Below are 21,276 nucleotides of genomic sequence, written 5' to 3'. Positions count from 1 at the left end.
CCTAACCTGTCCACTGTAACCCTAACCTGCACCCCAACATATACCCTAACCTGTTCACTGTAACCCTAACCTGTCCACTGTAACCCTAACCTGTCCACTGTAACCCTAACCTGTCCACTGTAACCCTAACCTGTCCACTGTAACCCTAACCTGTCCACTGTAACCCTAACCTGCACCCCAACATATACCCTAACCTGTCCACTGTAACCCTAACCTGTCCACTGTAACCCTAACCTGTCCACTGTAACCCTAACCTGTCCACTGTAACCCTAACCTGTCCACTGTAACCCTAACCTGTCCACTGTAACCCCAACCTGTCCACTGTAACCCTAACCTGTCCACTGTAACCCTAACCTGTCCACTGTAACCCTAACCTGTCCACTGTAACCCTAACCTGTCCACTGTAACCCTAACCTGTCCACTGTAACCCTAACCTGTCCACTGTAACCCTAACCCTAACCTGTCCACTGTAACCCTAACCTGTCCACTGTAACCCTAACCTGTCCACTATAACCCTAACCTGTCCACTGTAACCCTAACCTGTCCACTATTACCCTAACCCTAACCTGTTCACTGTAACCCTAACCTGTCCACTGTAACCCTAACCTGTCCACTGTAACCCTAACCCTAACCTGTCCACTGTAACCCCAACCTGTTCACTGTAACCCTAACCTGTCCACTGTAACCCTAACCTGTCCACTGTAACCCTAACCTGTCCACTGTAAACCTAACCTGTCCACTGTAACCCTAACCTGTCCACTGTAACCCTAACAGGTCCACTGTAACCCTAACCTGTCCACTGTAACCCTAACCTGTCCACTGTAACCATAACCTGTCCACTGTAAACCTAACATGTCCACTGTAACCCTAACCTGTCCACTGTAACCCTAACCCTAACCTGTCCACTATAACCCTAACATGTCCACTATAACCCTAACCTGTCCACTGTAACCTGTCCACTGTAACCCTAACCTGTCCACTGTAACCCTAACCTGTCCACTGTAACCCTAACCTGTCCACTGTAACCCTAACCTGTCCACTGTAACCCTAACCTGTCCCCTATCCTAACCTGTAACCCTAACCTGTCCACTGTAACCCTAACCTGTCCACTGTAAACCCAACCTGTCCACTGTAACCCTAACCTGTCCACTGTAACCCTAACCTGTCCACTGTAACCCAACCTGTCCACTGTAACCCTAACCTGTCCACTGTAACCCTAACCTGTCTACTGTAACCCCAACCTGTCCACTTTAACCCTAACCTGTCCACTGTAACCCTAACCTGTCCACTATAACCCTAACCTGTCCACTGTAACCCTAACCTGTCCACTGTAACCCCAACCAGTCCACTGTAACCCCAACCTGTCCACTGTAACCCTAACCTGTCCACTGTAACCCTAACCTGTCCACTGTAACCCCAACCTGTCCACTATAACCCTAACCTGTCCACTGTAACCCTAACCTGTCCACTGTAACCCTAACCTGTCCCCTATCCTAACCTGTCCACTGTAATCCTAACCTGTCCACTGTAACCCTAACCCTAACCTGTCCACTGTAACCCTAACCTGTCCCCTATCCTAACCTGTAAGCCTAACCTGTCCACTATAACCCTAACCTGTCCACTGTAACCCTAACCTGTCCCCTATCCTAACCTGTAACCCTAACCTGTCCACTGTAACCCTAACCTGTCCACTATAACCCTAACCTGTTCACTATAACCCTAACCTGTCCACTATAACCCTAACCTGTCCCTTATCCTAACCTGTACCCTACCCTGTCCCCTATCCTAACCTGTAACTCTAACCTGTACCCTATCCTAACCTGTACCCTATCCTAACCTGTAACCCTAACCTGTACCCTATCCTAACCTGTACCCTCTCCTAACCTGTAACCCTAACCTGTACCCTATCCTAACCTGTAACCCTAATCTGTACCCTATCCTAACCTGTAACCCTAACCTGTACCCTATCCTAACCTGTACCCTATCCTAACCTGTAACCCTAACCTGTACCCTATCCTAACCTGTACCCTACCCTGTCCCCTATCCTAACCTGTACCCTACCCTGTCCCCTATCCTGTACCCTATCCTAACCTGTAACCCTAACCTGTACCCAATCCTAACCTGTACCCTAACCTGTACCCTATCCTAACCTGTACCCTAACCTGTACCCTATCCTGTCCCCTTTCCTAACCTGTACCCTATCCTGTCCCCTATCCTAACCTGTACCCTAACCTGTACCCTATCCTAACCTGTACCATAACCTGTACCCTATCCTGTCCCCTATCCTGTCCCCTATCCTGTACCCTAACCTGTCCCCTATCCTAACCTGTACCCTATCCTGTACCCTAACCTGTACCCTACCCTGTCCCCTATCCTAACCTGTAACCCTAACCTGTACCCTATCCTAACCTGTAACCCTAACCTGTACCCAATCCTAACCTGTACCCTATCCTAACCTGTACCCTATCCTGTCCCCTTTCCTAACCTGTACCCTATCCTGTCCCCTATCCTAACCTGTAACCCTAACCTGTACCCTATCCTAACCTGTAGCCTAACCTGTACCCTAACCTGTACCCTATCCTAACCTGTACCCTAACCTGTACCCTATCCTGTCCCCTATCCTGTCCCCTATCCTGTACCCTAACCTGTCCCCTATCCTGTACCCTATCCTGTCCCCTATCCTAACCTATACCCTAACCTGTACCCTATCCTGTACCCTATCCTGTCCCCTATCCTGTCCCCTATCCTAACCTGTAACCCTAACCTGTCCCCTATCACATGTACATTTCTACAATCTAGATAGCTTTACAGAAGGCAGGGATTCAAATACCATTTCTGTTGGCGCAGAAATCCCTCCATAGGAAACACTATCAACGTGTTTCATCTATCGCCCCAGAAAATGTGTTTTTAGAATGCTGTGCAACATATAAAAGACATTGTATGGACAGCAGTTTTTGAATTAGTCTCTGTGGCTGCTTTTGGACCAATCATGTGTGCTACAGACACACATTCAACAAATCAGAAAAGATAGGCAGGTTTCAGGAAGTGTTGCTTCTCTTCCTGGTTCTGGGTCTTTTCTTCATGATCATCTCCGTCTCCTGGTCGCTCTCACAGTCCCTCTGGAAGTATGATAAAACAACAGACCTTATTAACCCGAGCTGCAAAACTTAACCTGAGCTGCAAACCGTAACTTGAGCTGCAAACCTGAGCTGCAAACCTTAACCTGAGCTGTAACCTTAACCTGAGCTGTAACCTTAACCCGAGCTGCAAACCTTAACCTGAGCTGCAAACCTGAACCTGAGCTGCAAACCTTAACCTGAGCTGCAAACCTTAACCTGAGCTGCAAACCTTAACCTGAGCTGCAAACCTTAACCTGAGCTGCAAACCCGAGCTACAAACCTGAGCTGCAAACCTTAACCTGAGCTGCAAACCTGAGCTGCAAACCTTAACCTGAGCTGCAAACCTGAGCTGCAAACCTTAACCTGAGCTGCAAACCTGAGCTGCAAACCTTAATCCGAGCTGCAAACCTGAGCTGCAAACCTTAATCCGAGCTGAAAACCTTAACCCGAGCTGCAAACCTGAGCTGCAAACCTTAACCTGAGCTGCAAACCTTAACCTGAGCTGCAAACCCTTAACCTGAGCTGTAACCTTAACCTGAGCTGCAAACCCGAGCTGCAAACCTTAACCCGGGCTGCAAACCCTTAACCCGAGCTGCAAACCCGAGCTGCAAACCTTAACCTGAGCTGCAAACCCTTAACCTGAGCTGTAACCTTAACCTGAGCTGCAAACCCTTAACCTGAGCTGCAAACCTTACCCTGAGCTGCAAACCTTACCCTGAGCTGCAAACCCGAGCTGCAAACCCTTAACCTGAGCTGTAACCTTAACCCGAGCTGTAACCTTACCCTGAGCCAGAAACAACTGTTGTGCACCACCCTTACCACTCAACAACATGGCTTACAAGCATTTCTCTACACTCGCATTAACATCTGCTAACCATGTGTATGTGACAAATAACATTTTGATTTGATTTGCAGCATACGGTTTATTTTGCATTCAGAGAACGCCATCACTGTCTGTCACACACACACAGTCACACTTCTGTTCCCAAAACAACTGAATGTACAGCGTGCAAAACCACATCAACAGAGTTAATTATGTATTACTAACAGAATAACATGTCTGTGGAAAACAGAAGCAGCATTCTGCACCGTGACAGTACCCAGGCGGCAAATTTACAACACCTTTCTCAGGGACTGTACTGTTGCCTACTGTATACTGCTAACAACACATACTGTACTAAAACACTGTAATAGAATCATGCTGACAGTCCCATAGATCTGATGTAGATCTGATCTAGTTAACCCATAGACCTGCTGTAGATCTGATCTAGTTAACCCATAGACCTGCTGTAGATCTGATCTAGTTAACCCATAGACCTGCTGTAGATCTGATCTAGTTAACCCATAGACCTGCTGTAGATCTGATCTAGTTAACCCATAAACCTGCTGTAGAATTGATCTAGTTAACCCATAGACCTGCTGCTACCAGTGATAATTAATGTAGATCTGATCTAGTTAGCCCATAGATCTGCTGCTACCAGTGATAGCTCATGTAGAAAAACATCAAACTTGACTCTTTAGATAAGAGCGTCTGATGAAGGACTCTGGATAAGAGCGTCTGATGAAGGACTCTGGATAAGAGCGTCTGATGAAGGACTCTGGATAAGAGCGTCTGATGAAGGACTCTGGATAAGAGCGTCTGATGAAGGACTCTGGATAAGAGCGTCTGATGAAGGACTCTGGATAAGAGCGTCTGATGAAGGACTCTGGATAAGAGCGTCTGATGAAGGACTCTGGATAAGAGCGTCTGATGAAGGACTCTGGATAAGAGCGTCTGATGAAGGACTCTGGATAAGAGCGTCTGATGAAGGACTCTGGATAAGATGACTATCTAAATGTAGACTACAGCAGTGGAGGCTGCTGAGGGGAGGACGGCTCATAATAATGACTGGAACGGAGCAAATGGAACGGCATCGAACCATGTTTGATATTTTTGACACCATTCCACTCATTCCGATCCAGTCATTACCACGAGCCTGTCCTCCCCAATTAAGGCGTCACCAGCCTCCCGTGGACTAGACTGTGAGCTCCTATTGTACGTACCTCGTCCTGGGCTGCCAGCTTGGGATGACCTTTCTTCATCATACGAGTTAAATGGTTACAGAGAGACACAATTCTGAAGGAAAGCTGTAAGGGGGAGAGAGTTCAGAGTGATAAGAGGCTCCATCTACACAAATCAAACCAGGCTGGGAGGGAATGTAGGCCCTGAGGCAGACACACAGTTGTGATTAGGAGAGCAACCAAGTCCATAAATTCATTCCCCAAAAGGTTTCTTTTCCATACACTCCTATTGCCCGTGTTTTACCTTCCACCTGCGTCGAGCGTATTGTCTCCTGAAGTTCTCCAGGTTGACCACAGACTGTCTCTTTACCAGGGCCTGTCTGGAGTCCAACGGCTGCAGGGGTACAACACACACGGTTAAAGACAGGGATCTATACCTAGGAAATCCTATCTTTCCCTTTTGGCCCTGTCCGGGGGTGTCATCGGATGGGGCCACAGTGTCTCCTGACCCCTCCTGTCTCAGCCTCCAGTATTTATGCTGCAGTAGTTTATGTGTCGGGGGGCTAGGGTTAGTTTGTTATGTCTGGAGTCCAACGGCTGCAGGGGGGGACAACACACACGGTTAAAGACAGGGATCTATACCTAGGAAAATCTATGGTAAGCAACAGTGTTGTGTCCGATTCAAGACCGGAGCAAACCGAGACGAAGAGGGGGACAAGACCAGAATAATGTGAGTCCAATTCACCACCATGATAAGAGTTCAACATGTCCAGTATTTCTGGGTTAATATTTCAGAACAACATAGCGGCGAAAAAAATGGCCATTCTAAAAATGAGTTCTAACCCAAACACAGTGGGGAAGAATGGGCCTTCTACGCCTTCATTAATTAAACATGTTTTATTTGATTTATTTAACCAGGCAAGTCAGGTTAAGGACAAATTCTTATTTACAATGACGGCCTACCAAAAGGAAGGGACGGGGGGCTAGGAGAGTGTCCATGATCGTGTCTTTGAATGAAGAGATGGAGATAAAACTGTCCAGTGATATTAAGTATCTAATGCAGGAACATTTAGATAAACCCTCTCAAACTTTTTCAGCTGGTTGGCCGTCAAAATTGCACTGATAAACAATGGGGAAATGTAGCCTCCTCGTCCTTCTGCAGCTTGCCTGCCAATGCATGCGTTGGTCCCAACCAAGCACCCAAGCTAACGGGCTAAAGTTGGCTAGCTTGCTGGCTAGCTACTTCCAGACACAAATGAGAGAACAGCTAACTCTGACCATTTTACCGGCCGTAGCAGAGCTGGTTAGGCTGTTTACATGTTATCCAGAGAGTTCTTGACTAACTATTAAGGTTTTTACTTTTTACTCGCCGTAGCAGAGCTGGTTAGGCCTTTTTCTATTTGCCGACAAAATTTACTGACACCGGTCATATTCAGCAGGTGTTGTGCTTTCATAAATTCAGCAGTCCTCTGAAATCGGAGTAGAATTTACGAAAGCAAGATATCTAACTGTATAACAGTCGTTGAAGTTCTTAATAGCTAAATCAAATGACTCCTGCATCTCTGGCTGTGTATAGGCACCGAAAAAAATGATATGAGGGCGAAGAAGTCAGTCAGGGTGACAACAGTTCAATCTCTGCAGAACAGAATGTTATAGTCAAATACAACATGATATAATAAACCATTACCTGTATCCAGGGATGGTTCAGAGCACCATGGATTGTCAACCGTTTTCTGAAAGGCAAAGAACAACAGTAAAGGTTTGTTAGCTTAGCGAGGGGACGCGTGTACACACACACACATAAAGAAGTGTTGTTCGCTCTATGAAAACAGATGGTTGGCAAGTGAACAAGTCCCATCCTGCCTCGACACTGACAACCTCTGGGGTATGCATGTACTGTAGGTTCCTTCCCAGCTGGATATTGTGTCTCTGTCTCTCAAGGAAACAAGTCCAGTGACTAATCAATTAACAAAGAAAGATGAATACTGGAGGGATGCTAGTCCTGAGCTTCAGGCAGTTAGATTTGGGTATATAATTTTGGGCAAAAAATTGAAAAAAAAAGGGTTGGATCCTTGTTAAGTATGCTGCTTTAATTCTCTCTCTCCCTCCCCTCCAGGAGGACCTGAGCCCTAGGACCATGCCTCAGGACTACCTGGCCCAATGACTCCTTGCAGTCCCCAGTGCACCTGGTTGTGCTGCTGCTCCAGTTTCAACTGTTCTGCCTGGAACGCTGACCTGTTCACTGGACGTGCTGTTTTTGACTCTCTCTCTACCTCACCTGCTGTCTCTAACTCTGAACGCTCGGGTATAAAAAGCCAATTGACATTTACTCCTGAGGTGCTGTACCCTCTACAACCACTGTGATTATTATTATTTGACCCTGCTGGTCATCTATGAACATTTTAACATCTTGGTCATGTTCTGTTATAATCTCCACCCGGCACAGCCAGAAGAGGACTGTCCACCCCTCACAGCCTGGTTCCTCTCTAGGTTTCTTCCTAGGTTCTGGCCTTTCTAGGGAGTTTTTCCTAACCACGGTGCTTCTACACCTGAATTGCTTGCTGTTTGGGGTTTTAGGCTGGGTTTCTGTACAGCACTTTGTGACATCAGCTGATGTAAGAAGGGCTTTATAAATACATCTGATTGATTGATGTTAAGTAACACACACTAGCGCTGAGCAATCAGTGCTTTTTGAGGTCGTTTCGGTTGGATTATTTAAAAAAATAATCTTGTTTTCGGTGTATATTTTTTTTAAATAATGAAATGCGCTATGCATTATGTGGGTTGAACGCTGTAACAAAACAGAATAAAACAATGAATCAAAGTCCCCTGATTTTAGTGACTGTCCATTACTGCTGATTATTAACCATAATTTATTCACTTTACTATATTTCAGTTGTTGTGTTTATTACATTAGTTATATATTATATATACTGTATATATACATTGGGGGGAAAAAGTATTTAGTCAGCCACCAATTGTGCAAGTTCTCCCACTTAAAAAGATGAGAGAGGCCTGTAATTTTCATCATAGGTACACTTCAACTATGACAGACAAAATGAGAAAAAAAATCCAGAAAATCACATTGTAGGATTTTTAATGAATTTATTTTCAAATTATGGCGGAAAATAAGTATTTGGTCACCTACAAACAAGCAAGATTTCTGGCTCTCACAGACCTGTAACTTCTTCTTTAAGAGGCTCCTCTGTCCTCCACTCATTACCTGTATTAATGGCACCTGTTTGAACTTGTTATCAGTATAAAAGACCACCTGTCCACAACCTCAAACAGTCACACTCCAAACTCCACTATGGCCAAGACCAAAGAGCTTTCAAAGGACACCAGAAACAAAATTGTAGACCTGCACCAGGCTGGGAAGACTGAATCTGCAATAGGTAAGCAGCTTGGTTTGAAGAAATCAACTGTGGGAGCAATTATTAGGAAATGGAAGACATACAAGACCACTGATAATCTCCCTCGATCTGGGGCTCCACGCAAGATCTCACCCCGTGTGGACAAAATTATCACAAGAACGGTGAGCAAAAATCCCAGAACCACACGGGGGGACCTAGTGAATGACCTGCAGAGAGCTGGGACCAAAGTAACAAAGCCTACCATCAGTAACACACTACGCCGCCAGGGACTCAAATCCTGCAGTGCCAGATGTGTCCCCCTGCTTAAGCCAGTACAAACCAAAATATAACTTTTTGGTAAAAACTCAACTCGTCGTGTTTGGAGGACAAAGAATGCTGAGTTGCATCCAAAGAACACCATACCTACTGTGAAGCATGGGGGTGAAAACATCATGCTTTGAGGCTGTTTTTCTGCAAAGGGACCAGGACGACTGATCCGTGTAAAGGAAAGAATGAATGGGGCCATGTATCGTGAGATTTTGAGTGAAAACCTCTTTCCATCAGCAAGGGCATTGAAGATGAAACGTGGCTGGGTCTTTCAGCATGACAATGATCCCAAACACACCGCCTGGGCAACGAAGGAGTGGCTTCAAGGTCCTGGAGTGGCCTAGCCAGTCTCCAGATCTCAACCCCATAGAAAATCTTTTGAGGGAGTTGAAAGTCCGTGTTGCCCAGCAACAGCCCCAAAACATCACTGCTCTAGAGGAGATCTGCATGGAGGAATGGGCCAAAATACCAGCAACAGTGTGTGAAAACCTTGTGAAGTCTTAGAGAAAACGTTTGACCTCTGTCATTGCCAACAAAGGGTATATAACAAAGTATTGAGATAAACTTTTGTTATTGACCAAATACTTATTTTCCACCATAATTTGTAAAGAAATTCATTAAAAATCCTGCAATGTGATTTTCTGGATTTATTTTCTCATTTTGTCCGTCATAGTTGAAGTGTACCTATGATGAAAATTACAGGCCTCTTTCATCTTTTTAAGTGGGAGAACTTGCACAATTGGTGGCTGACTAAATACTCCCCCCCACTGTATATACTCTTACATTAGTTTTATTTGATTCCTATATTATTTCCTTCCAAGTCATCATCTCTTTAGAGTTGCTGCCTGACAAAAATCACTATTTTAGTAGTTCTTCAAAGTAAATAAGACATAACGTTTATGACTGCTGAATTGCAACTATTAATGACTTGGATTATGTATTTTCAGGTTAAGATAACTTGTGAAAAAACTGCCCTCTGTCCCTCTCCATCATGCATTTTTCTGTGTCTGCCCCACACGCAATGAATTATGGTCATTGTAGTTAATTACCATGTTTTCTGCACGAAACTATGTTGAATATTGGCCTGTTGGAAACTACAACTCCCTACTACATCACATGATCTGATTAATCTCCAGAGAAACTACGCCATGTGCGCATTGAGCTCACAGGAAAACCCTGAAGAAAATGGAATTTAAAATCATTTTAAATTCAATAAGTTGTTTAATAAAAACTGAAAGATAATTTTGATGAATCGCTCAGCACTGCCACAGCGTTAAGGTCTCCTCTGCAGCTGGCTAGCTCAGAACTCCCATCATACATACGGGTCTTTATTCTCATCTGACCTTTGACCTATGTGTATCTCTAACCCCTAACCTGGTGTCTTTCTCCAGTAGTTGTCGTATAAAGCTTTTGGCCAGCTCACTGGTCCTGCTGAACAACTCGTCGTCGAACTCGTAGGCTACGGCTGAGATGTTCCCTAGAGTCTCCTGCTTCGAGTCGCCAAGGAACGGCGACGCTCCACTCAAACTGAAAACACACACAGTCATTAGTGTCACACTGTCCAAACTGTCACATCAATAGATGTATAAGCCATCTACTTTAATTAAACCGTTTCTACTTACAGTATGTAGGTGATGACTCCGATGCTCCTGTGACAGAAGAACACAAGGTTCATCAGCGGAGATGATTCTGTCCTGGTGTTGTATCTGTAGTGAGGTTGGTGGATGGAACACACGGTGTGTCTGTGTGTATCTGTGAGTGTTTATCTATCTGTGTGTTTATCTATCTGTGTGTTTATCTATCTGTGTATCTATCATCTGTGTGTTTATCTATCTATCTGTGTATCTATCATCTGTGTGTTTATCTATCTGTGTGTTTATCTATCTGTGTGTTTATCTATCTGTGTGTTTATCTATCTATCTGTGTGTGTATCTATCATCTGTGTGTTTATCTATCTGTGTGTTTATCTATCTATCTGTGTGTTTATCTATCTGTGTATCTATCATCTGTGTGTTTATCTATCTATGTGTGTGTTTATCTATCTGTGTGTTTATCTATCTGTGTGTTTATCTATCTGTGTGTTTATCTATCTATCTGTGTGTTTATCTATCTGTGTGTTTATCTATCTATCTGTGTGTTTATCTATCTGTGTGTTTATCTATCTGTGTGTTTATCTATCTATCTGTGTGTTTATCTATCTATCTGTGTGTTTATCTATCTATCTGTGTGTTTATCTATCTGTGTGTTTATCTATCTATCTGTGTGTTTATCTATCTATCTGTGTGTTTATCTATCTGTGTGTTTATCTATCTATCTGTGTGTTTATCTATCTGTGTATCTATCATCTGTGTGTTTATCTATCTGTGTGTTTATCTATCTATCTGTGTGTTTATCTATCTGTGTATCTATCATCTGTGTGTTTATCTATCTATCTATGTGTTTATCTATCTGTGTATCTATCTATCTGTGTGTTTATCTATCTATCTGTGTGTTTATCTATCTGTGTATCTATCATCTGTGTGTTTATCTATCTGTGTGTTTATCTATCTATATGTGTGTTTATCTATCTGTGTGTGTATCTATCTATGTGTGTGTTTATCTATCTGTGTGTTTATCTATCTATCTGTGTGTTTATCTATCTGTGTATCTATCATCTGTGTGTTTATCTATCTGTGTATCTATCATCTGTGTGTTTATCTATCTGTGTGTTTATCTATCTATCTGTGTATCTATCATCTGTGTGTTTATCTATCTGTGTATCTATCATCTGTGTGTTTATCTATCTATCTGTGTATCTATCATCTGTGTGTTTATCTATCTATGTGTGTATCTGTATATGTGTGTGTATATATATCTGTGTGTTTATCTATCTGTGTGTTTATCTATCTGTGTGTTTATCTATCTGTGTGTTTATCTATCTGTGTGTTTATCTATCTATCTGTGTGTTTATCTATCTCTCTGTGTGTGTGTGTGTGTGTGTGTGTGTGTGTATCTATGTGTCTCTGTCTATCTGTGTGTCTATCTGCGTGTGTATATCTATCTGTGTGTGTATTATCTGTGTGTGTATCTATCTGTGTGTGTATCTCTGTGTGTGTGTGTATCTATCTATGTGTGTATCTGTGTGTGTATCTATCTGTGTGTGTATATATCTGTGTGTATCTATCTGTGTGTGTATCTATCTGTTTGTGTATATATCTGTGTGTATAGCTATCTGTGTGTGTATCTATCTGTGTGTATCTATCTGTGTGTGTATCTATCTGTGTGTGTATCTATCTGTGTGTGTATCTGTGTGTGTATCTATCTGTTTGTGTATATATCTGTGTGTATAGCTATCTGTGTGTGTATCTATCTGTGTATCTGTGTGTGTATGTGTGTGTGTGTATCTATGTGTGTATCTATCTGTGTGTGTATATATCTGTGTGTATATCTATCTGTGTGTGTATCTATCCATGTGTGTATCTGTGTGTGTATCTGTGTGTGTATGTGTGCGTGTATCTGTATCTATGTGTGTATCTACAGTACCAGTCAAAAGGGTTTTTCTTTATTTTTTACTATTTTCTGCATTGTAGAATAATAGTGAAGAATCAAAACTATGAAATGACACATATGGAATCGTGTAGTAACCAAAAAAGTGTTAAACAAATCAAAATATATTTTATATTTGAAATTCTTCAAAGTAGACACCCTTTGCCTTGATGACAGCTTTGCACGCTCTTGGCATTCTGTCAACCAGCTTCAGGAGGTATTCACCTGGAATGCATTTCAATTAACAGATGTGCCTTGTTAAAAGTTAATTTGTGGAACTTCTTTCCTTCTTAATGTGTTTGAGCCAATCAGTTGTGTTGTGACAAGGTGGTATACAGAAGACAGTCCTATTTGGTTAAAAAAACAATGTTATATCCATGTTATTGCAAGAACAGCTTAAATAAGCAAAGAGAAACGACAGTCCATTATTAGGTGTCCGGAAAATGTCAAATTTGGAAAGTTTCTTCAAGTGCAGTCGCAAAAATAATCAGGTGCTATGATGAAACTGGCTCTTATGAGGACCGCCAGAGGAAAGGAAGACCCAGAGTTACCTCTGCTGCAGAGGATAAGTTCATTAGACTTACCAGACTCAGACATTGTTGCCCAAATAAATGCTTTACGTAGTTCAAGTAACAGACATCTCAACATCAACTGTTCAGAGGAGACTGCGTGAATCAGGACTTCATGGTCGAATTTATGCAAAGAAACCACTACTAAAGGACGACACCAATAAGAAGAAGAGACTTGACTGGGCCAAGAAACACGAGCAACGAACATTAGTCTGGTGGAAATGTGTCCGTTGGTCTGATGAGTCAAATTTGAGATTTTTGGTTCCTACCGCTGTGTCTTTGTGAGACGCAAAGTAGGTGAACAGATGATATCTGCATGTGTGGTTCCCACCGTGAAGCATGGAGGAGGAGGTGTGATGGTGATTTATTTAGAATTCAAGGCACACGTAACCAGCATGGCTACCACAGCATTCTGCAGCGATACGCAATCCCATCTGGTTTGCGCTTAGTGGGACTATTATTTATTTTTCAACAGGACAATGACCCAACACACCTCCAGGCTGTGTAAGGGCTATTTGACCAAGAAGGAGAGTGATGGAGTGCTGCATCAGATGACTTGGCCTCCACAATCACCCAACCTCAACCCAATTGAGATGGTTAGGTATGAGTTGGACCGCAGATTGATGGAAAAGCAGCCAACAAGTGTTCAGCATACTCCTTCAAGACTGTTGGAAAAGCATTCCAGGTGAATCTGGTTGAGAGAATACCAAGTGTGCAAAGCTGTCATCAAGACAAATGGTGGCTACTTTGAAGAATCAAAAAAATATTTTGATTTGTTTAACACTTTTTTGGTTACTACATGATTCCATATCTGTTGTTTCATCGTTTTGATGTCTTCACTATTATTCTACAAAATAGTAATAAAAAAAAGAAAACCCCTTAATTGAGTAGGTGTGTCCAAGCTTTTGACTGGTAGTGTGTGTGTGTGTGTGTGTGTGTGTGTGTGTGTGTGTGTGTGTGTGTGTGTGTGTGTGTGTGTATGTGTGTGTGTGTGTGAAAGCATGTTGTATACATTAAACCAATGCGTGTGAGGTAGTTATCAGCTCTTACCACATGTCTGCTTCTAAACCCAGAGGCTCATAGTTGACGACTTCTGGAGCTGGAAATACATATTATCACAGCACACTACAGTCTCTCCACTACACAACACTATACAATGACACAACACTATACAATGGCACAACACTATGACATGACACAACACTATGACATGACACAACACTACACAATGACACAACACTATACAATGACACAACACTATGACATGACACAACACTATACAATGACACAACACTATGACATGACACAACACTACACAATGACACAACACTATACAATGACACAACACTATGACATGACACAACACTATGACATGACACAACACTATGACATGACACAACACTATACAATGACACAACACTATGACATGACACAACACTATACAATGACACAACACTATGACATGACACAACACTATGACATGACACAACACTATGACATGACACAACACTACACAATGACACAACACTATACAATGACACAACACTATGACATGACACAACACTACACAATGACACAACACTATACAATGACACAACACTATGACATGACACAACACTATGACATGACACAACACTACACTATGACACAACACTATACAATGACACAACACTATACAATGACACAACACTATACAATGACACAACACTATACAATGACACAACACTACACAATGACACAACACTATGACATGACACAACACTATACAATGACACAACACTATACAATGACACAACACTATGACATGACACAACACTATACAATGACACAACACTACACAATGACACAACACTATACAATGACACAACACTACACAATGACACAACACTATACAATGACACAACACTATGACATGACACAACACTATACAATGACACAACACTATACAATGACACAACACTATGACATGACACAACACTATACAATGACACAACACTACACAATGACACAACACTATACAATGACACAACACTATACAATGACACAACACTACACAATGACACAACACTACACAATGACACAACACTATACAATGACACAACACTATGACATGACACAACACTATACAATGACACAACACTATACAATGACACAACACTATGACATGACACAACACTATACAATGACACAACACTATACAATGACACAACACTATACAATGACACAACACTACACAATGACACAACACTACACAATGACACAACACTATACAATGACACAACACTATGACATGACACAACACTATGACATGACACAACACTATACAATGACACAACACTACACAATGACACAACACTATACAATGACACAACACTACACAATGACACAACACTATACAATGACACAACACTATGACATGACACAACACTATGACATGACACAACACTATGACATGACACAACACTATACAATGACACAACACTATGACATGACACAACACTATGACATGACACAACACTATACAATGACACAACACTATACAATGACACAACACTACACAATGACACAACACTATGACATGACACAACACTATGACATGACACAACACTATACAATGACACAACACTATGACATGACACAACACTATGACATGACACAACACTATACAATGACACAACACTACACAATGACACAACACTATGACATGACACAACACTATGACATGACACAACACTATACAATGACACAACACTATACAATGACACAACACTATGACATGACACAACACTATACAATGACACAACACTATACAATGACACAACACTATACAATGACACAACACTATGACATGACACAACACTATACAATGACACAACACTATGACATGACACAACACTATACAATGACACAACACTACACAATGACACAACACTATGACATGACACAACACTATACAATGACACAACACTATACAATGACACAACACTATACAATGACACAACACTATACAATGACACAACACTATACAATGACACAACACTACACAATGACACAACACTATGACACAACACTATGACATGACACAACACTACACAATGACACAACACTATACAATGACACAACACTATACAATGACACAACACTACACAATGACACAACACTATGACATGACACAACACTACACAATGACACAACACTATACAATGACACAACACTACACAATGACACAACACTATACAACACTATACAATGACACAACACTACACAACACTATACAATGACACAACACTACACAACACTATACAATGACACAACACTATACAATGACACAACACTATACAATGACACAACACTATGACATGACACAACACTATGACATGACACAACACTATGACATGACACAACACTATACAATGACACAACACTATGACATGACACAACACTATACAATGACACAACACTATGACATGACACAACACTATGACATGACACAACACTATGACATGACACAACACTACACAATGACACAACACTATACAATGACACAACACTATGACATGACACAACACTACACAATGACACAACACTATACAATGACACAACACTATGACATGACACAACACTATGACATGACACAACACTACACTATGACACAACACTATACAATGACACAACACTATACAATGACACAACACTATACAATGACACAACACTATACAATGACACAACACTACACAATGACACAACACTATGACATGACACAACACTATACAATGACACAACACTATACAATGACACAACACTATGACATGACACAACACTATACAATGACACAACACTACACAATGACACAACACTATACAATGACACAACACTACACAATGACACAACACTATACAATGACACAACACTATGACATGACACAACACTATACAATGACACAACACTATACAATGACACAACACTATGACATGACACAACACTATACAATGACACAACACTACACAATGACACAACACTATACAATGACACAACACTATACAATGACACAACACTACACAATGACACAACACTACACAATGACACAACACTATACAATGACACAACACTATGACATGACACAACACTATACAATGACACAACACTATACAATGACACAACACTATGACATGACACAACACTATACAATGACACAACACTATACAATGACACAACACTATACAATGACACAACACTACACAATGACACAACACTACACAATGACACAACACTATACAATGACACAACACTATGACATGACACAACACTATGACATGACACAACACTATACAATGACACAACACTACACAATGACACAACACTATACAATGACACAACACTACACAATGACACAACACTATACAATGACACAACACTATGACATGACACAACACTATGACATGACACAACACTATGACATGACACAACACTATACAATGACACAACACTATGACATGACACAACACTATGACATGACACAACACTATACAATGACACAACACTATACAATGACACAACACTACACAATGACACAACACTATGACATGACACAACACTATGACATGACACAACACTATACAATGACACAACACTATGACATGACACAACACTATGACATGACACAACACTATACAATGACACAACACTACACAATGACACAACACTATGACATGACACAACACTATGACATGACACAACACTATACAATGACACAACACTATACAATGACACAACACTATGACATGACACAACACTATACAATGACACAACACTATACAATGACACAACACTATACAATGACACAACACTATGACATGACACAACACTATACAATGACACAACACTATGACATGACACAACACTATACAATGACACAACACTACACAATGACACAACACTATGACATGACACAACACTATACAATGACACAACACTATACAATGACACAACACTATACAATGACACAACACTATACAATGACACAACACTATACAATGACACAACACTACACAATGACACAACACTATGACACAACACTATGACATGACACAACACTACACAATGACACAACACTATACAATGACACAACACTATACAATGACACAACACTACACAATGACACAACACTATGACATGACACAACACTACACAATGACACAACACTATACAATGACACAACACTACACAATGACACAACACTATACAACACTATACAATGACACAACACTACACAACACTATACAATGACACAACACTACACAACACTATACAATGACACAACACTATACAATGACACAACACTATACAATGACACAACACTATGACATGACACAACACTATACAATGACACAACACTACACAACACTATACAATGACACAACACTACACAACACTATACAATGACACAACACTATACAATGACACAACACTATACAATGACACAACACTATACAATGACACAACACTATACAATGACACAACACTACACAATGACACAACACTATGACATGACACAACACTATACAATGACACAACACTATACAATGACACAACACTATGACATGACACAACACTATACAATGACACAACACTACACAATGACACAACACTATACAATGACACAACACTACACAATGACACAACACTATACAATGACACAACACTATGACATGACACAACACTATGACATGACACAACACTATGACATGACACAACACTATGACATGACACAACACTACACAATGACACAACACTATACAATGACACAACACTATGACATGACACAACACTATACAATGACACAACACTACACAATGACACAACACTATACAATGACACAACACTATACAATGACACAACACTACACAATGACACAACACTACACAATGACACAACACTATACAATGACACAACACTATGACATGACACAACACTATGACATGACACAACACTATACAATGACACAACACTACACAATGACACAACACTATACAATGACACAACAACACAATGACACAACACTATACAATGACACAACACTATGACAATGACACAACACTATGACATGACACAACACTATGACATGACACAACACTATACAATGACACAACACTATGACATGACACAACACTATGACATGACACAACACTATACAATGACACAACACTATACAATGACACAACACTACACAATGACACAACACTATGACATGACACAACACTATGACATGACACAACACTATACAATGACACAACACTATGACACGACACAACACTATGACATGACACAACACTATACAATGACACAACACTACACAATGACACAACACTATGACATGACACAACACTATGACATGACACAACACTATACAATGACACAACACTATACAATGACACAACACTATGACATGACACAACACTATACAATGACACAACACTATACAATGACACAACACTATACAATGACACAACACTATGACATGACACAACACTATACAATGACACAACACTATGACATGACACAACACTATACAATGACACAACACTACACAATGACACAACACTATACAATGACACAACACTATACAATGACACAACACTATACAATGACACAACACTATACAATGACACAACACTATGACATGACACAACACTATACAATGACACAACACTATACAATGACACAACACTATACAATGACACAACACTATACAATGACACAACACTACACAATGACACAACACTATGACACAACACTATGACATGACACAACACTATGACATGACACAACACTACACAATGACACAACACTATACAATGACACAACACTATACAATGACACAACACTACACAATGACACAACACTATGACATGACACAACACTACACAATGACACAACACTATACAATGACACAACACTACACAATGACACAACACTATACAACACTATACAATGACACAACACTACACAACACTATACAATGACACAACACTACACAACACTATACAATGACACAACACTATACAATGACACAACACTATACAATGACACAACACTATGACATGACACAACACTACACAATGACACAACACTACACAACACTATACAATGACACAACACTACACAACACTATACAATGACACAACACTATACAATGACACAACACTATGACATGACACAACACTATACAATGACACAACACTATACAATGACACAACACTACACAATGACACAACACTACACAACACTATACAATGACACAACACTATGACATGACACAACACTATACAATGACACAACACTATACAATGACACAACACTACACAACACTATACAATGACACAACACTACACAACACTATACAATGACACAACACTACACAACACTATACAATGACACAACACTACACAACACTATACAATGACACAACACTATGACATGACACAACACTATACAATGACACAACACTATACAATGACACAACACTACACAACACTATACAATGACACAACACTACACAACACTATACAATGACACAACACTATACAACACTATACAATGACACAACACTACACAACACTACACAATGACACAACACTATACAATGACACAACACTATGACATGACACAACACTATACAATGACACAACACTATACAATGACACAACACTACACAATGACACAACACTATACAATGACACAACACTATGACATGACACAACACTATACAATGACACAACACTATACAATGACACAACACTATGACATGACACAACACTATGACATGACACAACACTATACAATGACACAACACTATACAATGACACAACACTATACAATGACACAACACTACACAATGACACAACACTATACAATGACACAACACTATGACATGACACAACACTATGACATGACACAACACTATGACATGACACAACACTATACAATGACACAACACTATGACATGACACAACACTATACAATGACACAACACTATACAATGACACAACACTATGACATTACACAACACTATGACATGACACAACACTATACAATGACACAACACTATACAATGACACAACACTACACAATGACACAACACTACACAATGACACAACACTATGACATGACACAACACTATGACATGACACAACACTATACAATGACACAACACTATGACATGACACAACACTACACAATGACACAACACTATACAATGACACAACACTATGACATGACACAACACTACACAATGACACAACACTATACAATGACACAACACTACACAATGACACAACACTATGACATGACACAACACTATACAATGACACAACACTATACAAT

The 21,276-nt window shown here is 40.7% G+C and overlaps 1 protein-coding gene across 14 annotated transcripts in view; it reads right to left on the bottom strand.

Moving 5' to 3' along the window:
* dapk2b (death-associated protein kinase 2b) overlaps positions 1-21,276 on the bottom strand; it is a 128,786-nt gene that overhangs the window by 3,722 nt on the left and 103,788 nt on the right. For 3 of the 14 annotated variants that reach the window (XM_065002817.1, XM_065002825.1, XM_065002826.1), the window contains exons 6-12: positions 13,945-13,993; positions 10,423-10,449; positions 10,175-10,327; positions 6,808-6,853; positions 5,425-5,514; positions 5,163-5,246; positions 45-3,119 (exon numbers count right to left, since the gene is read on the bottom strand). In XM_065002817.1, coding sequence (XP_064858889.1) covers positions 3,039-3,119; positions 5,163-5,246; positions 5,425-5,514; positions 6,808-6,853; positions 10,175-10,327; positions 10,423-10,449; positions 13,945-13,993 — 530 coding nt within the window. In that variant the 3' untranslated portion in view covers positions 45-3,038. Of the gene's footprint in view, positions 1-44; positions 4,934-5,162; positions 5,247-5,424; positions 5,515-6,807; positions 6,854-10,174; positions 10,328-10,422; positions 10,450-13,944; positions 13,994-21,276 lie in introns of those variants that run through there. The other 11 variants (XM_065002822.1, XM_065002828.1, XM_065002816.1 and 8 more) reach the window with 9 other exon arrangements.

The sequence above is a fragment of the Oncorhynchus nerka genome, linkage group LG17, assembly GCF_034236695.1.
Source record: "Oncorhynchus nerka isolate Pitt River linkage group LG17, Oner_Uvic_2.0, whole genome shotgun sequence".
Lineage (NCBI taxonomy): Eukaryota > Metazoa > Chordata > Actinopteri > Salmoniformes > Salmonidae > Oncorhynchus > Oncorhynchus nerka.
This window is presented reverse-complemented; position numbering and strand designations above follow the sequence as displayed.